The 19,689-nt window shown below is 46.9% G+C and overlaps 1 protein-coding gene across 4 annotated transcripts in view; it reads left to right on the top strand.

Moving 5' to 3' along the window:
- The window catches only part of LOC129855524 (ribonucleoprotein PTB-binding 2-like), a 74,427-nt gene that overhangs the window by 13,155 nt on the left and 41,583 nt on the right, over positions 1-19,689 (top strand). For all 4 annotated transcript variants that reach the window (XM_055923283.1, XM_055923286.1, XM_055923284.1 and 1 more), the window contains one exon: positions 8,223-8,289. In XM_055923283.1, coding sequence (XP_055779258.1) covers positions 8,223-8,289 — 67 coding nt within the window. Of the gene's footprint in view, positions 1-8,222; positions 8,290-19,689 lie in introns of those variants that run through there.

Genomic DNA, 19,689 nt, shown 5'->3' with positions numbered 1-19,689 from the left:
TAAACATAATACTTATTTTGTAAATTATGTCTCGGTGTTGGAGTGTACCCCTGGCTATCAGTACATTTAAAAAAAAAAAATGAAAATTATGCTGTCTGGCTTGCTTGATATAAGAAAGTTGAAATGATTTATACTTTTACATTTGATACTTCAGTATATTTTAGCAATTACATTTACTTTTGATACTAAAGTATATTTCAAACCAAATACTTTTAGACTTTTACTCAAGTAGTATTTTACTGGGTGACTTTCACTTTTTCTTGAGTCATTTTCTATTAAGGTATCTTTACTTTTACTCAAGTATGACAATTTTACTTTTTCCACCACTGGTAATCATATACTTGACCCATTCAAGGGCATGAAGACCTCCCATACTAGGCGCCAGCAGCCATTCAGTGTTCTACGCTGGCCCTCTAGTAACTACCCAGAGCTTAAACTCACAGACTGGCTGGCTGTTTGTTGAAGATGCACTCCCTCTAATGCAGCCACTCACTGTAATCAGCCCCTCTCTCAGCCCCTCTCTCTGTCCCTCTCTCTGTTCCTCTCTTTCTATCTCTCTCTCACTGACCCACATGGTCACTAACTCAGACAGGATAGACTTTGAGACTTGTACCCCAAATCCTCTCAGGCCACTCCCTGTGTTTGTAAACCACCTGATTAAGCTTCTGTGACTGGGGAGTAGATGTGTGTGTGTGCGTTAAGAGCTGAGGTGTAACTCAATGATTGCCACTCCCTGTGTAAATATATTAGCCATGGCTAAGGGAATCAGCTCCCTGTGTCCTGTCCTTGTTCTGCTCTGCCCTGGCCACCTCGCCTGCCTGCCTGGCCTGTACTGGGGATGTGTCCCAAATTGCAGCTATATGGGCCCCGGTCAAAAGTAGTGCACTATAGAGGGAATAGGGTGGAATTTAGGACGCATCCAGGGTCAGGGCCACAGCCTGCCCATACCACCCCTTTAAATGATTTCTAGGCCGATTTACATTTGAAAGACAGGGATTGTGCGCAGGAGAGACAACAAATCCTGACGTGTAGTATGCCTTAATCCATATCTCTGATTATTGTGTCCGGGAAGGGCTTTGGACTCATTTAAGACCCATTATCCACTGTGGACGGAGACGCGTTAGGAGGAGAGAGGGAGAGGCAGAGGAGGAAAAGAAAGAGAGAGAGAGAGATGGAGATATAGAGGAAAATGCTCTCTGTGTTGTGTACACTGTATATCTCTCTCTGAATGGAGATGAGTTTAGACAGCTCCCCTCCGTGCCTCGTATGGTAGAGTGAATTAGAGGCTGTGTTCCAAATGGCATCCTGTTCCCTATATAGTGTACTACTTTTGACCAGGGCTCATATAGGGCTCTGCTTAAAAAGTAGGTGCTGGGCCCTGGTCAGAATTAGTGCACTATGTATGAATTGGGTGCAATTTAAAATGCATTCAGATATCTTTCAGATATAGACAGCATACGTACGTATACCGCTGTTTCTTGTTAACTGAGTTAAGTTATCGCTGTACTATTTAACCTTTTTTACTGCAGTGGGCTGAATCAGGGTCACACAGAGTGTTTCTTAGTAGTCTTAAACAAATGTACTTTGAAACAAAAGTATACATCTCACACACATGGTTATGGGCTTAAACAAAAGAAAACACCTTGACCATGTCAGATATAGAGTTTAAATGTATTCCATTTTGAGTTTGCATCCCAATATTACACTTTATGTACACTACATGTACAAAGGTATGTGGACACCCCTTCAAATGAGTGGATTCGGCTATTTCAGCCACACCCATTGCTGACAGGTTTTCTAAAATCGAGCACACAGCCATGCAATCTCATTTACATTTACATTTAAGTCATTTAGCAGACGCTCTTATCCAGAGCGACTTACAAATTGGTGCATTCACCTTATGACATCCAGTGGAACAGCCACTTTACAACAGTGCATCTAAATCTTTTATGGGGGCGGGGGGGGGGGTCAGAAGGATTACTTTATCCTATCCTAGGTATTCCTTAAAGAGGTGGGGTTTCAGGTGTCTCCGGAAGGTGGTGATTGACTCCGCTGTCCTGGCTTCGTGAGGGAGTTTGTTTCACCATTGGGGGGCCAGAGCAGCGAACAGTTTTGACTGGGCTGAGCGGGAACTGTACTTCCTCAGTGGTAGGGAGGCGAGCAGGCCAGAGGTGGATGCACGCAGTGCCCTTGTTTGGGTGTAGGGCCTGATCAGAGCCTGGAGGTACTGAGGTGCCGTTCCACTCACAGCTCCGTAGGCAAGCACCATGGTCTTGTAGCGGATGCGAGCTTCAACTGGAAGCCAGTGGAGAGAGCGGAGGAGCGGGGTGACGTGAGAGAACTTGGGAAGGTTGAACACCAGACGGGCTGCGGCGTTCTGGATGAGTTGTAGGGGTTTAATGGCACAGGCAGGGAGCCCAGCCAACAGCGAGTTGCAGTAATCCAGACGGGAGATGACAAGTGCCTGGATTAGGACCTGCGCCGCTTCCTGTGTGAGGCAGGGTCGTACTCTGCGGATGTTGTAGAGCATGAACCTACAGGAACGGGCCACCGCCTTGATGTTAGTTGAGAACGACAGGGTGTTGTCCAGGATCACGCCAAGGTTCTTAGCGCTCTGGGAGGAGGACACAATGGAGTTGTCAACCGTGATGGCGAGATCATGGAACGGGCAGTCCTTCCCCGGGAGGAAGAGCAGCTCCGTCTTGCCGAGGTTCAGCTTGAGGTGGTGATCCGTCATCCACACTGATATGTCTGCCAGACATGCAGAGATGCGATTCGCCACCTGGTCATCAGAAGGGGGAAAGGAGAAGATTAATTGTGTGTCGTCTGCATAGCAATGATAGGAGAGACCATGTGAGGTTATGACAGAGCCAAGTGACTTGGTGTATAGCGAGAATAGGAGAGGGCCTAGAACAGAGCCCTGGGAGACACCAGTGGTGAGAGCACGTGGTGAGGAGACAGATTCTCGCCACGCCACCTGGTAGGAGCGACCTGTCAGGTAGGACGCAATCCAAGCGTGGGCCGCGCCGGAGATGCCCAACTCGGAGAGGGTGGAGAGGAGGATCTGATGGTTCACAGTGTCGAAGGCAGCCGATAGGTCTAGAAGGATGAGAGCAGAGGAGAGAGAGTTAGCTTTAGCAGTGCGGAGCGCCTCCGTGATACAGAGAAGAGCAGTCTCAGTTGAATGACTAGTCTTGAAACCTGACTGATTTGGATCAAGAAGGTCATTCTGAGAGAGATAGCAGGAGAGCTGGCCAAGGACGGCACGTTCAAGAGTTTTGGAGAGAAAAGAAAGAAGGGATACTGGTCTGTAGTTGTTGACATCGGAGGGATCGAGTGTAGTTTTTTTCAGAAGGGGTGCAACTCTCGCTCTCTTGAAGACGGAAGGGACGTAGCCAGCGGTCAGGGATGAGTTGATGAGCGAGGTGAGGTAAGGGAGAAGGTCTCCGGAAATGGTCTGGAGAAGAGAGGAGGGGATAGGGTCAAGCGGGCAGGTTGTTGGGCGGCCGGCCGTCACAAGACGCGAGATTTCATCTGGAGAGAGAGGGGAGAAAGAGGTCAGAGCACAGGGTAGGGCAGTGTGAGCAGAACCAGCGGTGTCGTTTGACTTAGCAAACGAGGATCGGATGTCGTCGACCTTCTTTTCAAAATGGTTGACAAAGTCATCTGCAGAGAGGGAGGAGGGGGGGGGGGGGGGAGGGGGAGGAGGATTCAGGAGGGAGGAGAAGGTGGCAAAGAGCTTCCTAGGGTTAGAGGCAGATGCTTGGAATTTAGAGTGGTAGAAAGTGGCTTTAGCAGCAGAGACAGAAGAGGAAAATGTAGAGAGGAGGGAGTGAAAGGATGCCAGGTCCGCAGGGAGGCGAGTTTTCCTCCGTTTCCGCTCGGCTGCCCGGAGCCCTGTTCTGTGAGCTCGCAATGAGTCGTCGAGCCACGGAGCGGGAGGGGAGGACCGAGCCGGCCTGGAGGATAGGGGACATAGAGAGTCAAAGGATGCAGAAAGGGAGGAGAGGAGGGTTGAGGAGGCAGAATCAGGAGATAGGTTGGAGAAGGTTTGAGCAGGGGGAGAGAGAGCGAAGGTTGGGACGGCGCGATACCATCCGAGTAGGGGCAGTGTGGGAAGTGTTGGATGAGAGCGAGAGGGAAAAGGATACACGGTAGTGGTCGGAGACTTGGAGGGGAGTTGCAATGTGGTTAGTGGAAGAACAGCATCTAGTAAAGATGAGGTCAAGCGTATTGCCTGCCTTGTGAGTAGGGGGGGAAGGTGAGAGGGTGAGGTCAAAAGAGGAGAGGAGTGGAAAGAAGGAGGCAGAGAGGAATGAGTCAAAGGTAGACATGGGGAGGTTAAAGTCGCCCAGAACTGTGAGAGGTGAGCCGTCCTCAGGAAAGGAGCTTATCAAGGCATCAAGCTCATTGATGAACTCTCCGAGGGAACGTGGAGGGCGATAAATGATAAGGATGTTAAGCTTGAAAGGGCTGGTAACTGTGACAGCATGGAATTCAAAGGAGGCGATAGACAGATGGGTAAGGGAAGAAAGAGAGAATGACCACTTGGGAGAGATGAGGATCCCGGTGCCACCACCCCGCTGACCAGCTGCTCTCGGGGTGTGCGAGAACACGTGGGCGGACGAAGAGAGAGCAGTAGGAGTAGCAGTGTTATCTGTGGTGATCCATGTTTCCGTCAGTGCCAAGAAGTCGAGGGACTGGAGGGAGGCATAGACTGAGATGAACTCTGCCTTGTTGGCCGCAGATCGGCAGTTCCAGAGGCTACCGGAGACCTGGAACTCCACGTGGGTCGTGCGCGCTGGGACCACCAGATTAGGGTGGCCGCGGCCACGCGGTGTGAAGCGTTTGTATGGTCTGTGCAGAGAGGAGAGAGCAGGGATAGACAGACACATAGTTGACAGGCTACAGAAGAGGCTACGCTAATGCAAAGGAGATTGGAATGACAAGTGGACTACACGTCTCGAATGTTCAGAAAGTTAAGCTTACGTAGCAAGAATCTTATTGACTGAAATGATTAAAATGATACAGTACTGCTGAAGTAGGCTAGCTGGCAGTGGCTGCGTTGGTGACTTTGTAGGCTAGCTGGCAGTGGCTGCGTTGGTGACTTTGTAGGCTAGCTGGCAGTGGCTGCGTTGTTGACACTACACTAATCAAGTCGTTCCGTTGAGTATAATAGTTTCTACAGTGCTGCTACAGTGCTGCTATTCGGTGGCTAGCTGGCTAGCTAGCAGTGTTGATTACGTTACGTTGCGTTAAAAGAACGACAATAGCTGGCTAGCTAACCTAGAAAATCGCTCTAGACTACACAATTATCTTTGATACAAAGACGGCTATGTAGCTAGCTATGTAGCTAGCTACGATCAAACAAATCAAACCGTTGTACTGTAATGAAATGAAATGAAAATGTGATACTACCTGTGGAGCGAAGCGGAATGCGACCGGGTTGTTGAGTGCGGAAGTTCTATTCGGTAGACGTTCGGTAATCGGTAATCGGTAATCTCCATAGACACATTGTCAGTAGCCCGTATTGAAGTGGCGTAAAGCTTGCCGCCATTGGACTGGAGCAGTGGTAACGCGTTCTCCGGAGGGATGAATCACGCTTCACCATCTGGCAGTCCGACAGACGACTCTGGGTTTGGCGGATGACAGGAGAACGCTACCTGTCCGAATGCATAGTGCTAACTGTAATGTTTAGTGGGGGAGGAACAATGGTCTGGGGCTGTTTTTCATTGTTCGGGCTAGGCCCCTTAGTTCTAGTGAAGGGAAATCTTAACGCTACAACATACAGTGACTTTCTAGATGATTCTGTGCTTCCAACTTTGTGGCAACAGTTTAGGGAAGGCCCTTTCCGGTTTCGGTATGACAATACCCCAGTGCACAAAGCGAGGTCCATACAGAAATGTTTTGTCGAGATCAATGTGGAAGAACTTGACCGTCCTACACAGAGCCCTGACCTCAACCCCATCGAACACATTTGGGATGAATTGTCCCCGCAGCAATGTTCCAACATCTAGTGGAACGCCTTCGCAGAATAGTGGAGGCTGTTATAGCAGCAAAGGGGGCGGGGGTGGGGGATCAACGCTATATTAATGCCCATGATTTTAGAATGAGATGTTCGACGAGCAGGTGTCCACATACTCTTGGCCATGTAGTGTACATCACCGAAGACTGATATATAACAAAACCGTCTGACATAAAAACACAGGATTTTCTGCGTGTTTAAAAAATATATATGTTTATTAATTATTTTTCATTATGAAAAATACTAATTCATTCCACACCTGAGGCCACAAGTGGGCAATTTGGTATTTTTACTGCAGGAAAGGGGGTAGCTGCAGCAATATTTTGGCAACGAGGCCCTTTTGTCTACTTCACCAGAGTCAGAGGGACTTGTGGATACCATTTTTATGTTTCTGTGTCCAGTATAAAGGAAGTCGGGCGGAGTTTCGCGAGCCAACGCTAACTAGTATTAGAACAATGACTGGAAGTCTGGGTATCCGCTAGCATGCTAGCAACATCCTTTAAACCGCACGCAGAGACATACAAATGGTATCCACGAAGTTCATCTGACTGTGGGGAAGTAGATAAAAGGGCATCGTTGCCAAAATCCTGAAGTATCCCTTTAATGTCAGACCACTGCCAGCACAGCAGGACACACACAGGAGTCACAACCAAAGCAGAGAGACCCACCGCAGGGGCTGGAGTGGGTGGCTGGTAGGCTGATGCTTTGGAACCAACGTACTTTGCTCAAAATGTCACCACCTTTTAGCACGGAGCGGAGCAGCGTAGAAATAGAGTAGCATAGAACCGTACGGCATGGTCTGACACAGCATGCATGTCTAAAGTGCTCTAAAGTGTCTCAGCGGGGTTCTACAGGATGCTGATGAGGGGCTTCAGAGTGGCTTAATGGAGGTTTGTCAGCAGGATAGTTCGGCCTCGCTGCCTTCACCCATCTCCGATCTGTGAGCGCCGAGACATACAAGTTTGAGGAAATACAACAGCTCTGTTTTGATCTCACCCCGGACAGACTAACACAGTGACGCTCACAGCAGTGAGCGGTGTGTGTGTGCTTGGGCTTAAAAGGAGCGAATGGGAGAGAAAGCATGCAGAAAGAGGGAGGTAGGTAGGTAGGGCGAGGGGGGGAGAGAGAAGAGCAATGGGCTGCTGTGCAGGATGTACAGCTCTCTGCTCTCCTTCTCTCCTCTCTCTTTTCCCTCTCTCTCTCTCTCTGTGGGAGGTGAGTCAGATAGATGACTATCTACCTACGGGACACGTTGCTCTGCTCTCTCTGTACAGCACCCTGGGATGAAGGAGGAGTGGAGAGAGAGCGGGCTTGTTGAAGTGCTTTGATTTCCTCTTACATCCCATAAGAGCTGCTCTTTTTTTTTTAGCTACGAGTGACCCTGCGTGGGTGTGTGTGGCCTTCCGCGATAAGAGGATGACTCGTAGCGTGGTGTGTGTGTGTTGGAGCGGAGATGGTAGCAGAGAGGGTAGCGTTGAGCGAAACGGAACAGGGAGGTGAAACGATATACGCCTCTCTTTGATGTTATATGCAGCCCATCTCCTGCCTGCTTGCATTCTGCTCGGCACGTCCCCAGGCCGTGTTTTAAAGGAAGTCATGTTTACAGTTCCCCAGAGACCAGCCATACGTCTCTCAGGCAGCAGGCAGGCACCACTACCCCCGTATACAGTAGCCACTGCACTTTGACCTCTGCCCTCTCCTCTGTCAGATAATGCATGGGCTGCTGGGTTGGTGGGCAGTATGCTTTGACTGTATGTCGCTCTGGATAGGAGCCTCTGTTAAATGTGCGGGCAGAAGGGTGTCTGATTTAGTGTCTTAATATTCCGATTCATATGTTTTTGGGAATGTATCTCCACTGTGAGTGTAAACGACATGTTCTTGTTAAAGAACCCAAAAAGGCGATTCAACTTGAGGATATGTTTGATCTAATTCCCCAATACAAGAGAACGATTACAATAGGGAAACCTTCCACCAAAGACTTCTGAAAAGTATTTCTGAGGGGGGAAATTGCCTCAGCTGTCAACGAATCGAAGAAGTGTCCCATCGGGAAACACCGAGACGTTAGTGTGTTCGGTTGTTCCCCCCCAAAAATCCATTTTTTATTCCCCCATGTTTAAACTCACCTCTCTCTGTTTCTACCCCTCTCTCCCACCCTACAACCCCCCCCCCCCCCCCCCCCCCCCCTCTCTCTCTGCAGGAGGTCCACGAGATTCTGAGAGAATACGAGCTCAAGTACTGCTTTGTGGACCGCAACAAAGGGACAGGTAAGCCAAAACCAACCTCCCACTTCTCCAAACCATCAACATCCTCTTCAGTGCACAGAACAACCCCGCCGTGTCTGTCCAGTCACCTTTCCCGGGGCGTCAAGTTAAAGGGGATACCTATACATAGAGGAGAGCGAGAGCCAAACACTTGAAATCGAATACCTTTTTTGAAATGCGGATCTGCCAACAGCTGAGATAGCAGAGGGCAACATGTCACGGGGTTAAAGGTATTTAATGGCTGATGAGAGCTTAATGTGAGATGGCCTTATCCACTGTGTGTGTGTGTGTGTTATCCACGGCTCGCGTCACACGGTTAATTATTCCAACAGGCCGCGGTGTCGAGGGTAGGATGGCTCCTGAAGTAGCAGTAGAAGGAAGGACGTCCAGACGGTTCTCTCTCTTTCCACACTGTAATTCATTTTCTTAACACAGATCCCTTGGTGATATTTTGACAGCTCCACTTTCCTTCTCTCTACTCCTCTCTCTCTCTATTCTCTCTCTCTTTTGCTCTCTCTCTCATTCTCGCTCTTCTCTCTCTACTCTCTTTCGCTCTCTCTCTCTCTGCTCCTCTCTCTCTCTTTCGCCCTCTCTCTCTATTCTCTCTCTCTCTTTTGCTCTCTCTCTCTATTCTCTCTCTCTCTCTTTCGCCCTCTCTCTCTATTCTCTCTCTCTCTTTTGCTCTCTCTCTCTATTCTCTCTCTCTCTCTTTCGCCCTCTCTCTCTCTATTCTCTCTCTCTCTTTTGCTCTCTCTCTCTTCTCTCTCTCTTTCGCTCTCTCTCTCTCTCTATCATCTCTCTCTATTCTCTCTCTCTTTCGCTCCCTCTCTTTCTCTCTCTTTCTCTCTCTCTCTCTCAAATCAATAGATGTCCATGCTTTAAATAGCTTAGCTCATTTTAGAGAAGGTAGCTAGTTGCAGAACTTGATGCGTCAGTGTTAGTGGAATTCTAATGATTGCCCTTTTGAATTAAAAGACGGAGACGGAACTATTTTTAATCAAATCTCAGTTGAAAGTGGTGGAACTTCAAAGAGATTGTCAGGACAAGGACGGGGGAGAGAGAGAGAGACCAATCAACCTGCACATGTTCTCTACTGTATGCTTATTGTTATCGTTCAATGTATGGTTATTTTGGCCCTTGGTTAATTTTGTTACTGTTGTCCCATTGACAATTTTGATTCCTATTATTTTCATATTGTAAATAGCCAAAGTAAGCTTTGGCAATATGTACATTGTTGAGAGAGAGAGATTTGTAGTGTGATATGTTCACGTTATAATAGCATATCACAGCAGCACAGTAGTGTTATCTCTGAGGCCAGGACCAGTATGGTCAAGATCAGTCATCTTTAACATCAGACACAGCGAGTCAATCACAGCTCCCCCAGAAAGGATCTGACAGCATTTGAACTCTTTCATCAATCTTTGTCGATCACAGAGAGAATCTCTGTAGGTGTGTGTGTGTGTTATGGTGTTATGGTGTTCCAGAATAGCTGACCGAGGAGTCGGCACACCACAACGTGTTAACCCCAAGCCTGATTAGCAGGTGTTACACTGTAACCTTCCCCCTGTCAATCACTACCTCCCCAGCCACCAATACCCAGCCACCCCTCTCGCCCACCCCACAAGACCACACTGTGGGAAATCTTGGAAGACACCTTGTAGCTTTACCCCCCCCCCCCCCAACCTTCTCGCGAGCCCCCTCCCGGGGTACCACTGTCCAATGGGAGAATCTTGTGTCCTGTTGACCAATCAAATCCAATTGTATTGGTCACATACACAAGGTTAGCCGATGTTAATGTGAGTGTAGTGAAATGCGTGTGCTTCTAGTTCCGACAGTGCAGTAATATCTAACAAGTAATCTAACAATTCCACAATAACTACCTAATAATAGTGGCATAGGCAAGATGTAATAGATGGTATACAATACAGTATATACATTAGATGAGTAATGTAAGATATGTAAACATTATTAAAGTGGCATTATTTAAAGTGACTCGTGATCCATTTATTAAAGTGGACAATGATTAGAGTCTGTGTTAGTGATGGCTGTCTATCAGTCTGATGGCCTTGATTTAGAAGCTGTTTTTCAGTCTCTCGGTCCCAGCTTTGATGCACCTGTATTGACCTCGCCTTCTGGATGGTAGCGGGGTGAACAGGCAGTGGCTTGGTTGGTTGTTGTCCTTGATGATCTTTTTGATCTTCCTGTGACATCGGGTGCTGTAGGTGTCCTGGAGGGCAGGTAGTTTGCCCACGGCGATGCGTTATGCAGACCACATCACCCTCTGGAGAGCCTTGCGGTTGTGGGCGGTGCAGTTGCCGTACCAGGCGGTGATACGGTCCGACAGGATGCTCTCAATTGTGCATCTGTAAAAGTTTGAGGGGGTTTTAGGTGACAAGCCACATTTCTTCAGCCTCCTGAGGTGTTGGCGCCTTCTTCACCACACTGTCTGTATGGGTGGACCATTTCAATTTGTCCGTGATGTGTACGCTGAGGAACTTAACTTTCGATGTGGATAGGGGGTGCTCCCTCTGCTGTTTCCTGAAGTCCACGATCATCTCCTTTGTTTTGTTGATGTTGAGTGAGAGATTGTTTTCCTGACACCAGACTCCGAGGGCCCTCACCTCCTCCCTGTAGGCTGTCTCGTCGTTGTTGGTAATCAAGCCCACTACTGTTGTGTCGTCTGCAAACTTGATGATTGAGTTGGAGGCGTGCATGGCCACGCAGTCATGGGTGAACAGGGAGTACAGGAGGGGGCTGAGCAAGGATCGTTGTAGGGCCCCAGTGTTGAGGATCAGCTAAGTGGAGATGTTGTTTCCTACCTTCACCACCTGGGGGCGGCCCGTCAGAAAGTCCAGGACCCAATTGCACAGGGCGAGGTTGAGACCCAGGGCCTCAAGCTTAATGACGAGTTTGGAGGGTACTACGGCGTTGAATGCTGAGCTGTAGTCAATGAACAGCATTCTTACATAGGTATTCCTCTTGTCCAGATGGGATAGGGCAGTGTTCTGTGTGATGGCGATTGCATTGTCTGTGGACCTGTTGGGGCGGTATGCAAACTAAAGTGGGTCTAGGGTGGCAGGTAAGGTGGAGGTGATATGATCCTTGACTTGTCTCTCAAAGCACATCATGATGACAGAAGTGAGGGCTACGGGTGATGGTCATTTAGCTCTGTTATCTTTGCCTTCTTTGGTACAGGAACAATGGAGGCCATCTTGTAGCATGTGTTTACAACAGACTGGGATAGGGAGCAATTGAATAGTCTGTAAACACACCAGCCAGCTGGTCTGCGCATGCTCTGAGGACGCGGCTAGGGATGCCGTCTGGGCCAGCAGCCTTGCGGGGGTTAACATGTTTAAATGTCTTACTCACGTCGGCCACAGAGAAGGAGAGGAGGGGCCCGCAGTCCTTGGTGGCACTGTATTATCCTCAAAGCGGGCAACGGTGTTTAGTTAGTCTGGAAGCAAGACGTCGGTGTCCGTGACGTGGCTTGTTTTCTTTTTGTTGTCTGTAATTGCCTGTAGACCCTGCCACATACCTCTCGTGTCTGAGCCGTTGAATTGCGACTCAACTTTGTCCCTATACCGACATTTCGCTTGTTTGATTGCCTTGCGGAGGGAATAACTACACTGTTTATATTTAGCCATATTCAAAAAAATATTTCCATGGTTAAATGCGGCCATCTATCCAATTTCTGGTTAGGGTAGGTTTAGTAGTCATAGTGGGTACAACATCTCCAATGCACTTCCTTATAAACTCACTCACCGAATCAGTGTATAAATCGATGTTATTCTCTGAGGCTGCCCAGAACATTTCCCAGTCTGCGTGATAAAAACAATATTGAAGCGTGGATTCTGATTGGTCAGACGAGCGTTGAATGGGTCTTGTCACGGGTACATCCTGTTTGAGTTTCTGCAGGAGCAAAATGAAGTCGCAGTCGGATTTGCCGAAGGGAGGGCGGTGCAGGGCCTTGTATGCATCGCGGAAGTTAGAGTAGCAGTGATCCAGTATATTGCCCGTGCGAGTGCTACAATCAATATGCTGATAGAATTTAGGTAGCCTAGTTCTCAAATTTGCTTTGTTAAAGTCCCCAGCTACAATAAATGCAGCCTCAGGATATATGGTTTCCAGTTTACATAGTGTTCAGTGAAGTTCCTTGATGTCCGCCGTGGTATCTGCTTGAGTGGGGACATACACGGCTGTGATGATTCTCTTGGGAGATAATATGGTTGGCATTTGATTGTAAGGAATTCTAGGTCAGGTGAACAAAAGGGCTTGAGTTCCTGTATGTTGTTATGATTACGCCATGAGTCATTAATCATGAAGCATACATCCCCGCCCTTTCTCCTTCCCAGAGAGATGTGTATTTCTGTCGGCGCAACTCATGAAGAAATCCGGTGGCTGTTCCGACTCCGACAACATATCCCGAGAGAGCCATGTTTCCGTGAAACAGAGAATGTTACAATCTCTGACGTCTCTCTGGAAGGCAACCCTTGCCCTAATTTCGTCTACCTTGTTGTCTAAAGACTGGACATTAGCGGGTAATATACTTGGAAGCGGTGGGTGGTGTGCACACCTTTTAAAGTCTGACCAGTAGTCCGCTCCGTCTACCTCTTCTGCGGCGACGTTGTTTTGGGTCGGCCTCTGGGATAAGATCCAATGTCCTGGGTGGTGGTGCGAACAAAGGACCCGCTTTGGGAAAGTCGTACTCCTGGTCGTAATGTTGGTAAGTTGATGTTGCCTTTATATCCAGTAGTTCTTCCCGGCTGTATTTAATAACGCTTTAGATTTTCTGGGCTAACAATGTAAGAAATACTTACTGAAAGAAAAAAAACGAAATACTCCATAGTTTCCTAAGGACTCGAAGCGACCATCGCTGTCGGTGCCATCTTGCATCTTGCCGTTCTCTGCCGTTCTCTGCCCCACCGTCCCTTACCCTTGTGTGGTCTCTAGGCTGTGGGATGTGTGAGCGCTGAGGAGGGGTTTATATCTCTGTGCCGTGTGGGGGATCTTATATGTCCCTCTACATTGTGGAGAATTCCCTAATTAGAGGTGTACTGGGTTGAATGTGAGCCCCGTGATCCAACTCTCGGGCCCCTCAACCTCTCCAGGCTTGTCACCTCACAGACCCCCAGCTCCGTTCTCAGGACAGGGTCCCGCTTGGAGACACAGTGATCTCTCCAGTCCACACACCAACTCATAGACGTGCAGAGTTTGAAATGGAGAGAGAGAGAGAGATGACAATAAAGAAGGGATAGGAGAAATAAAGGGAAGGTGAGAGAGAGAGTGTGTGTGTGTGTGTGTGTGTGTGTGTGTGTGTGTGTGTGTGTGTGTGTGTGTGTGTGTGTGTGTGCTTGAATATATGTGTGTGTGTGTGTACATGTTTCTGTGTATGTCCATATGTGTTTAAACTATATAGTTAGTATATGAATCTGTTATGGAGCCTGAATAGTTCTCCTCGGCATCTGTAGGACGTTGATCTTTCTAAATGTTTATATAGTATGTCCTGTGTGAGAAGCAGCGCTATCCCTTAACCTCTACCGAGTACCTAACCCGGATTCGGGAGCCCCCCCCCCCCCCCCCCCCACACTGATTAGCATCGTTAGCATAGCGTCACAATTAAATAGTAGCATCTAAATATCATTAAATCACAAGTCCAAGACACCCAATGAAAGACACAGATCTTGTGAATAAAACCACCATTTCAGATTTTTTAAATGTTTTACAGGGAAGACACAATATGTAAATCTATTAGCTAAACACGTTAGCAAAAGACACCATTTTCTTACTCCAACAGTTTTTTCCTGCGTCAGTAGCTATCACTAATTCGACTAAATGAAAATATATATAGCCACTAACCAACAAACAAATTCATAAGATGACAGTCTGATAACATATTTATGGTATAGCATAGTTTTTTTTTTTTTAATGTGCATTTTTCAGGTATAAATCACAGTTCTACATTGCAGCTGCAATCTGATATAGTGCTGATGCAGCCAGAAAAATTACAGAGACCAACTTCATATAACTAATTACTTGTCTTAAAACATTTCAGAAAAAATACACAGCGTACAGATATTGAAAGCCCAACATCTGGTGAATCCAAACAATATTTCAGATTTATTAAATGTTTTATAGCGAAAACAAAATGTAGCGCTAAATTAGCATAGCCACGCCAGCCAGAACCAGCTGGGCGCGCCCGACCAGTTCACATGCACGACAGATATATGAAATAACATCGTAAATTGGGTCTTACTATTGCTGATCTTTCATCAGAATGTTGATCAAGGTGTCCTTAGTCCTGATGAGTCGTTCAATCCATTCACAATGGCAACTTTCCCTCTTCATTTAGCGTAGGTACTGGTCGACTAGCACGGTTCTGTCCAAAGTTAAAAAACTCACAGAACGGAACACGGCAAAACTCCCGAAAAAATTCAAATAATCTGATTAAACTATATTGAAAAAACATACATTAAGATGATATGGTCACATGTATCAAACAAACTTCGAGACGGAGATAGTTTTCATCCGTAACGGCAGCATAACAAAAGACGATTGCACCTCTAAAACGCGCGTTTCAGAAAACCGGAAGTTGTCGGTCACGCTAAAGAAATAGGTCTTATTTCACGTCAGTACAAGATAAACAAAAAAATTCTCCTCTGACGTCTTCCTGACACCCAGAGGAAGACGAATGAAGTGTGTTTCGGGTCATAGGTGGCGTGACCATATATAGGCAGAGCGTTGAAGCGAGCATACACATCTTGCAATCTTCTTCTTGCTCAGGGAAAGTGCTGTCAAATGACCTGTGTTTCACTCAGAGACAAAATTGAAACGGTTTTAGAAACCATAGCTTGTTTTCTATCCAATGGTATATGGTTATATGCATATAGTAACAGCAATAATTGAATAAGAGGCAGTTTAATCTGTAGAGGCAATTATGCAAATGCAAAAACAGCACCCCCTGTATTCTCAAGAAGTTAAACCAAGGTTCCCCAACTGAATTTGGCCCACAGGTGGTTTTATTTGCCGCCCCCCCTCTTATTGAACAAATCTGTTCCCAAGTATTCCCATGCACAATAGAGATACAAATGTAAGCGATATTTGAAATGACTTTTTAATCGAACATTATATCTGTTTGGGCTTCTCGCGGTCAATTTGCAGTCTACAAATGATTTGTAAATTAGTTTCCGGCCCCCCGACCATCCACTCAAGAAAAAAATCGGCTTCATCTAGCTTGATCCCTGCCTTAAACTGCCGTCAGCCCCCCCACACCGCCACACACGCACTAACTCTCCCCCCTACTCCCTATCTCCCTCAGCGCCATACCAAAGAACACAGGGCCATTAAAGGACTCAAACCATCGTAAATCACCAGATAACGAGTGTACATTACTCACCATTCATCGCATGCCGCGCGTGTGTACAAACTCTGTGGGTGTACAAACTCTGTGTACGCTTAATGCTGAATTAGCCGAACAGCATGTTTCGTTTGGATGTAATATCTATCGTTGTAAGTATGGGGTGTAAATTTAATCTTCCCTTTGGGGAAATGGTGAAACAGATTTTATGTGATTTTTATTGGGCCATGGTTTTAATTGGTGTGAAACACTAGCTTGGCTTCAAATGGCACCCTATTCCCTATTTAGTGTTTTACTTTTGACCAGGTGCCCGTATAGGGCTCTGGTCAAAAGCAGGGCACTATATAGGAAATAGGGTTCCGTTTGGGATGCAAGACACTGTCGTATAATATATTCCCTGTGCTGATTGTGGGATGCAGATGGCTTGGTTTGCCCTGAAACACGGGCTGCCCAACAGGGATTGTTTTCTGGGTGAAATAAGTGGTATGTGTCAGAGAATTCCTGGAAATGACAATTGTGCAATGATTCCTTTTTGGAAGAAAACAACAGGGAGTGAATTCAAAGGAGTGTCACATCTTGTTTTGCAGCCGGTCTCTCTTGCCTGGAGGAGAGTGGAGAGTGTGTGTATGTGAGGGCTGATTCCCAACCCCTTGCCTATTACCAATAACTGAGATGTACGGCTGTTCCATCTGTGACATCAAATCCGTCCCCATATAGACATTTCAGTTCATTTTAGAGGGCTGCTTGTGCTGATTAGAGCTTATGTGTGCACGTCTGTGTCCCTGTCTCTCTCTCTCTCTCTCTCTCTGTGAGGATTTGCTCCAGGACGTTGCTCAGAAGTTGGTAGCCTCTTTAGGTAATGAGGGGGATATCTCCCTCCTCATCCCCCGTGTTACTCTGCCTTTGCTTCAGTGCACCCACCGTGCAAATTAGAGCGCTGCGCCGCAGCGAGGACTCCTTACGACTTCCTCATTTACGGAGTGTTATGGTGTTGATTTTAACAGTTAGCATCTGTCGTTACCTGGCCTCCCAGTCCAATCCTACGCCTGGGAATTTCCACGCCAGCCATAGAGCCTCGATAGAGCGCCCCGGATGCCGAATTCGGGAATTTCCAAAGGTATGTTGCGGCGTTGCGGAACTGTCCGCTGGGATGACAATGGAAGGGGTCAGCAGGGGGATCCTGGCCACACAATGGGCCTTCTGTGTGAGCCGATTACCGTCCCCATAATGGAGACACTGCACTCAATAGAAAAAGGGTTCCAAAAGTGATCTTCAGCCGTCCCCGTATGATAACTCTTTTTGGTTCCAGGTGTTAGGTTCTAAATAAACAGAGTAAAACACTCACGGAGGCTTAGTAAAGCTCAAACCAAGTTTATTCACCCAAAGGGTCGGACAGCTGCACAGACAAAGACATGGTTCCACCAGTGGTAGTATATATACCCCAATTTGGGTGGAGTATCCTCCTTCCCTCTGAACATTACATCTTTATTGCTAGGCAGGAAGTTAAGTGATGCGGGCAATAAACTATTCCTTCTCCCTTAATGTGACCTGAACTGACCTCGGCCCCCATTCCTCACTGAACCACATCTCTCCACCCTTATCAGTGCCGGCAACCATGTGATTGCCTTTCCGTTACTCAGTACATTCCAAGCTTAATTGTCTCCACCATATACATCCCTCCTACAGATAACCATTAACTTCCGTTTTAGAAACCAGACTATGGCACTCAATATTTTTGGTATTTTATTTCAACTTTATTTAACCAGGTAGGCCAGTTGAGAACACGTTCTCATTGACAACTGCGACCTGGCCAAGATAAAGCAAAGCAGTGCGACACAAACAACAACACAGAGTTACACATGGAATAAACAAGTGTACAGTCAATAACACAATAGGGAGAAAAAGAGTCTATACACAGTGTGTGCAAATGGCGTGAGGAGGTAAGGCAATAAATAGGCCATAGTAGCAAGTAATTACAATTTAGCAAATTAACACTGGAGTGATAGATGAGCAGATGACGATGAGCAGATGATGGTGTGCAAGTATAAATACTGGTGTGTAAAAGAGAACAATATGGGGATGAGGTAGGTAGATTGGGTGGGCTATTTACAGATGGACTATATACAGCTGCAGCGGTCGGCTAGCTGCTCAGATAGCTGATGTTTAAAGTTAGTGAGGCAAATATAAGTCTCCAACTTCAGCGATTTATGCAATTCATTCCAGTCATTGGCAGCAGAGAACTGGAAGGAAAGGCGGCCAAATGAGGTGTTGGCTTTGGGGATGACCAGTAAGATATACCTGCTGGAGCGCGTGCTACGGGTGGGTGTTGTTATCGTGACCAGTGAGCTGAGATAAGGCGGAGCTTTACCTAGCAAAGACTTACAGATGACCTGGAGCCAGTGGGTCTGGCGTGACGAATATGTAGCGAGGACCAGCCAACAAGAGCATACAGGTCGCAGTGGTGGGTAGTATATGGGGCTTTGCGGACAAAACGAATGGCACTGTGATAGACTGCATCCAGTTTGCCGAGTAGAGTGTTGGAGGCTATTTTGTAAATGACATCGCCGAAGTCGAGGATCGGTAGGATAGTCAGTTTTACAAGGGTATGTAGTATTTCAATAGGATATCTGATCATGAACAATATTTCAAGTTTAGGAGTCAGAACCCATCACAGGTAAAACACTTTGGTTCCAGGTAGAACTCTTTTGGGTTTTATGTAAAAACCTCAGTGGAAAGGATTCCCTAGGGCAGTGGCTCAGATAAAAATAAAATAAAAACATAATTACTTTTTTTTTTTTTTACATTAACCTAATAAAAACAGTTCTGTAGGAATGAGGTTTGTGCAGTAGGCCTAATACATTATCACAGCATATCGGCTATATGCCTGGTCTGCCAATATTGTTCTTCTCAGACCATATTATATTTTAGAACTCAAGCTTTGATAATAAAATAGATCAGTTGGTAAAAGAGCTTTATAATAAATTGAAATAATTAGCTAATTATTCACTTTTGTTTATTTGACTGGATTGATGGTACCTGCATCTGATGGTCATGGTGATTTCAAGGTAACTGGGAACTCGTAAAAAACAAGATCAAATTATGACGTCGGTGAACTTCAAGATGGAAAATCCGAGCTCTACACTCTTAGAAAAAAGGGTTCTTCGGCTGTCCCCAAAGGAGAACCCTTTTGGTTCCAGGTAGAACTATTTTGGGTTCCTTGTAGAACACTCTGTTGAAAGGGTTCTACATGGAACTGAAAAGGGTTCTACCTGGAACCAAAAAGGGTTATTCAAACCGTTCTCCTATGGGGACAGCCAAAGAAGAAAAGAACCCTTTTAGGTTCTACATAGCACCTAAGAGTGTTGAAAGATGCCTAAGTTTCTGAGTTGGATGACCGCACTGAAGTCAGAAGTTGGAGATTTCCCGAGTTCCCAGTTGTTTTGGCATTAGTCTCAGCGGAGGCAGGAAGAGAGCCGCAGATGGTCCGCCTCTCGCGGTCCCTGCTCTCTCCTTCCCCCCCCCCCCCCCCCGTGAGACTGACCAGAGAGCGGGGACACCGTCTTCCACCTGATGGTGAAACTCGACTGGCACCGATGCCATGTATTCTTTGACAGGCGCACTCGTTTTAGCAACTGATCTCCCGCTCCGCTGGGTAGGAAATGGTTCAAAATGGGAATACTTTGCCTGCCTGGTGCGCAGGGCACCTGAATCAAGTGCACCTACCGCCAACAGCGCAAGAGGGGAAAGAAAAGGAGTGCAAGCCTTTATCATTGGATTTTCTACAGAAATGCTTGTTGATCGACTAGGAATGCCATCACGACCGACCGGTTGTTGACCGCTGACCCGGGAGTGGTCTTCCTACCTTCGCCCTGTGTTTTCAAAGGTTCCTAGATCTCAATGATCACAAACAATTTCACTATTTCCCCACAGTTAACGGTGTTGCTTTAAAATGGCGAGCTGACGATGGTCCCTGTATTTATATAGGATGTTTAGGAGAAATGTTCAGCTATATAGAGAGTGGAAGAGCAACAGTGTGCCAAGAAAGCCAG

This window comes from Salvelinus fontinalis, chromosome 5, assembly GCF_029448725.1.
Source record: "Salvelinus fontinalis isolate EN_2023a chromosome 5, ASM2944872v1, whole genome shotgun sequence".
In the NCBI taxonomy this organism is placed as follows: Eukaryota; Metazoa; Chordata; class Actinopteri; order Salmoniformes; family Salmonidae; genus Salvelinus; species Salvelinus fontinalis.
This window is presented reverse-complemented; position numbering and strand designations above follow the sequence as displayed.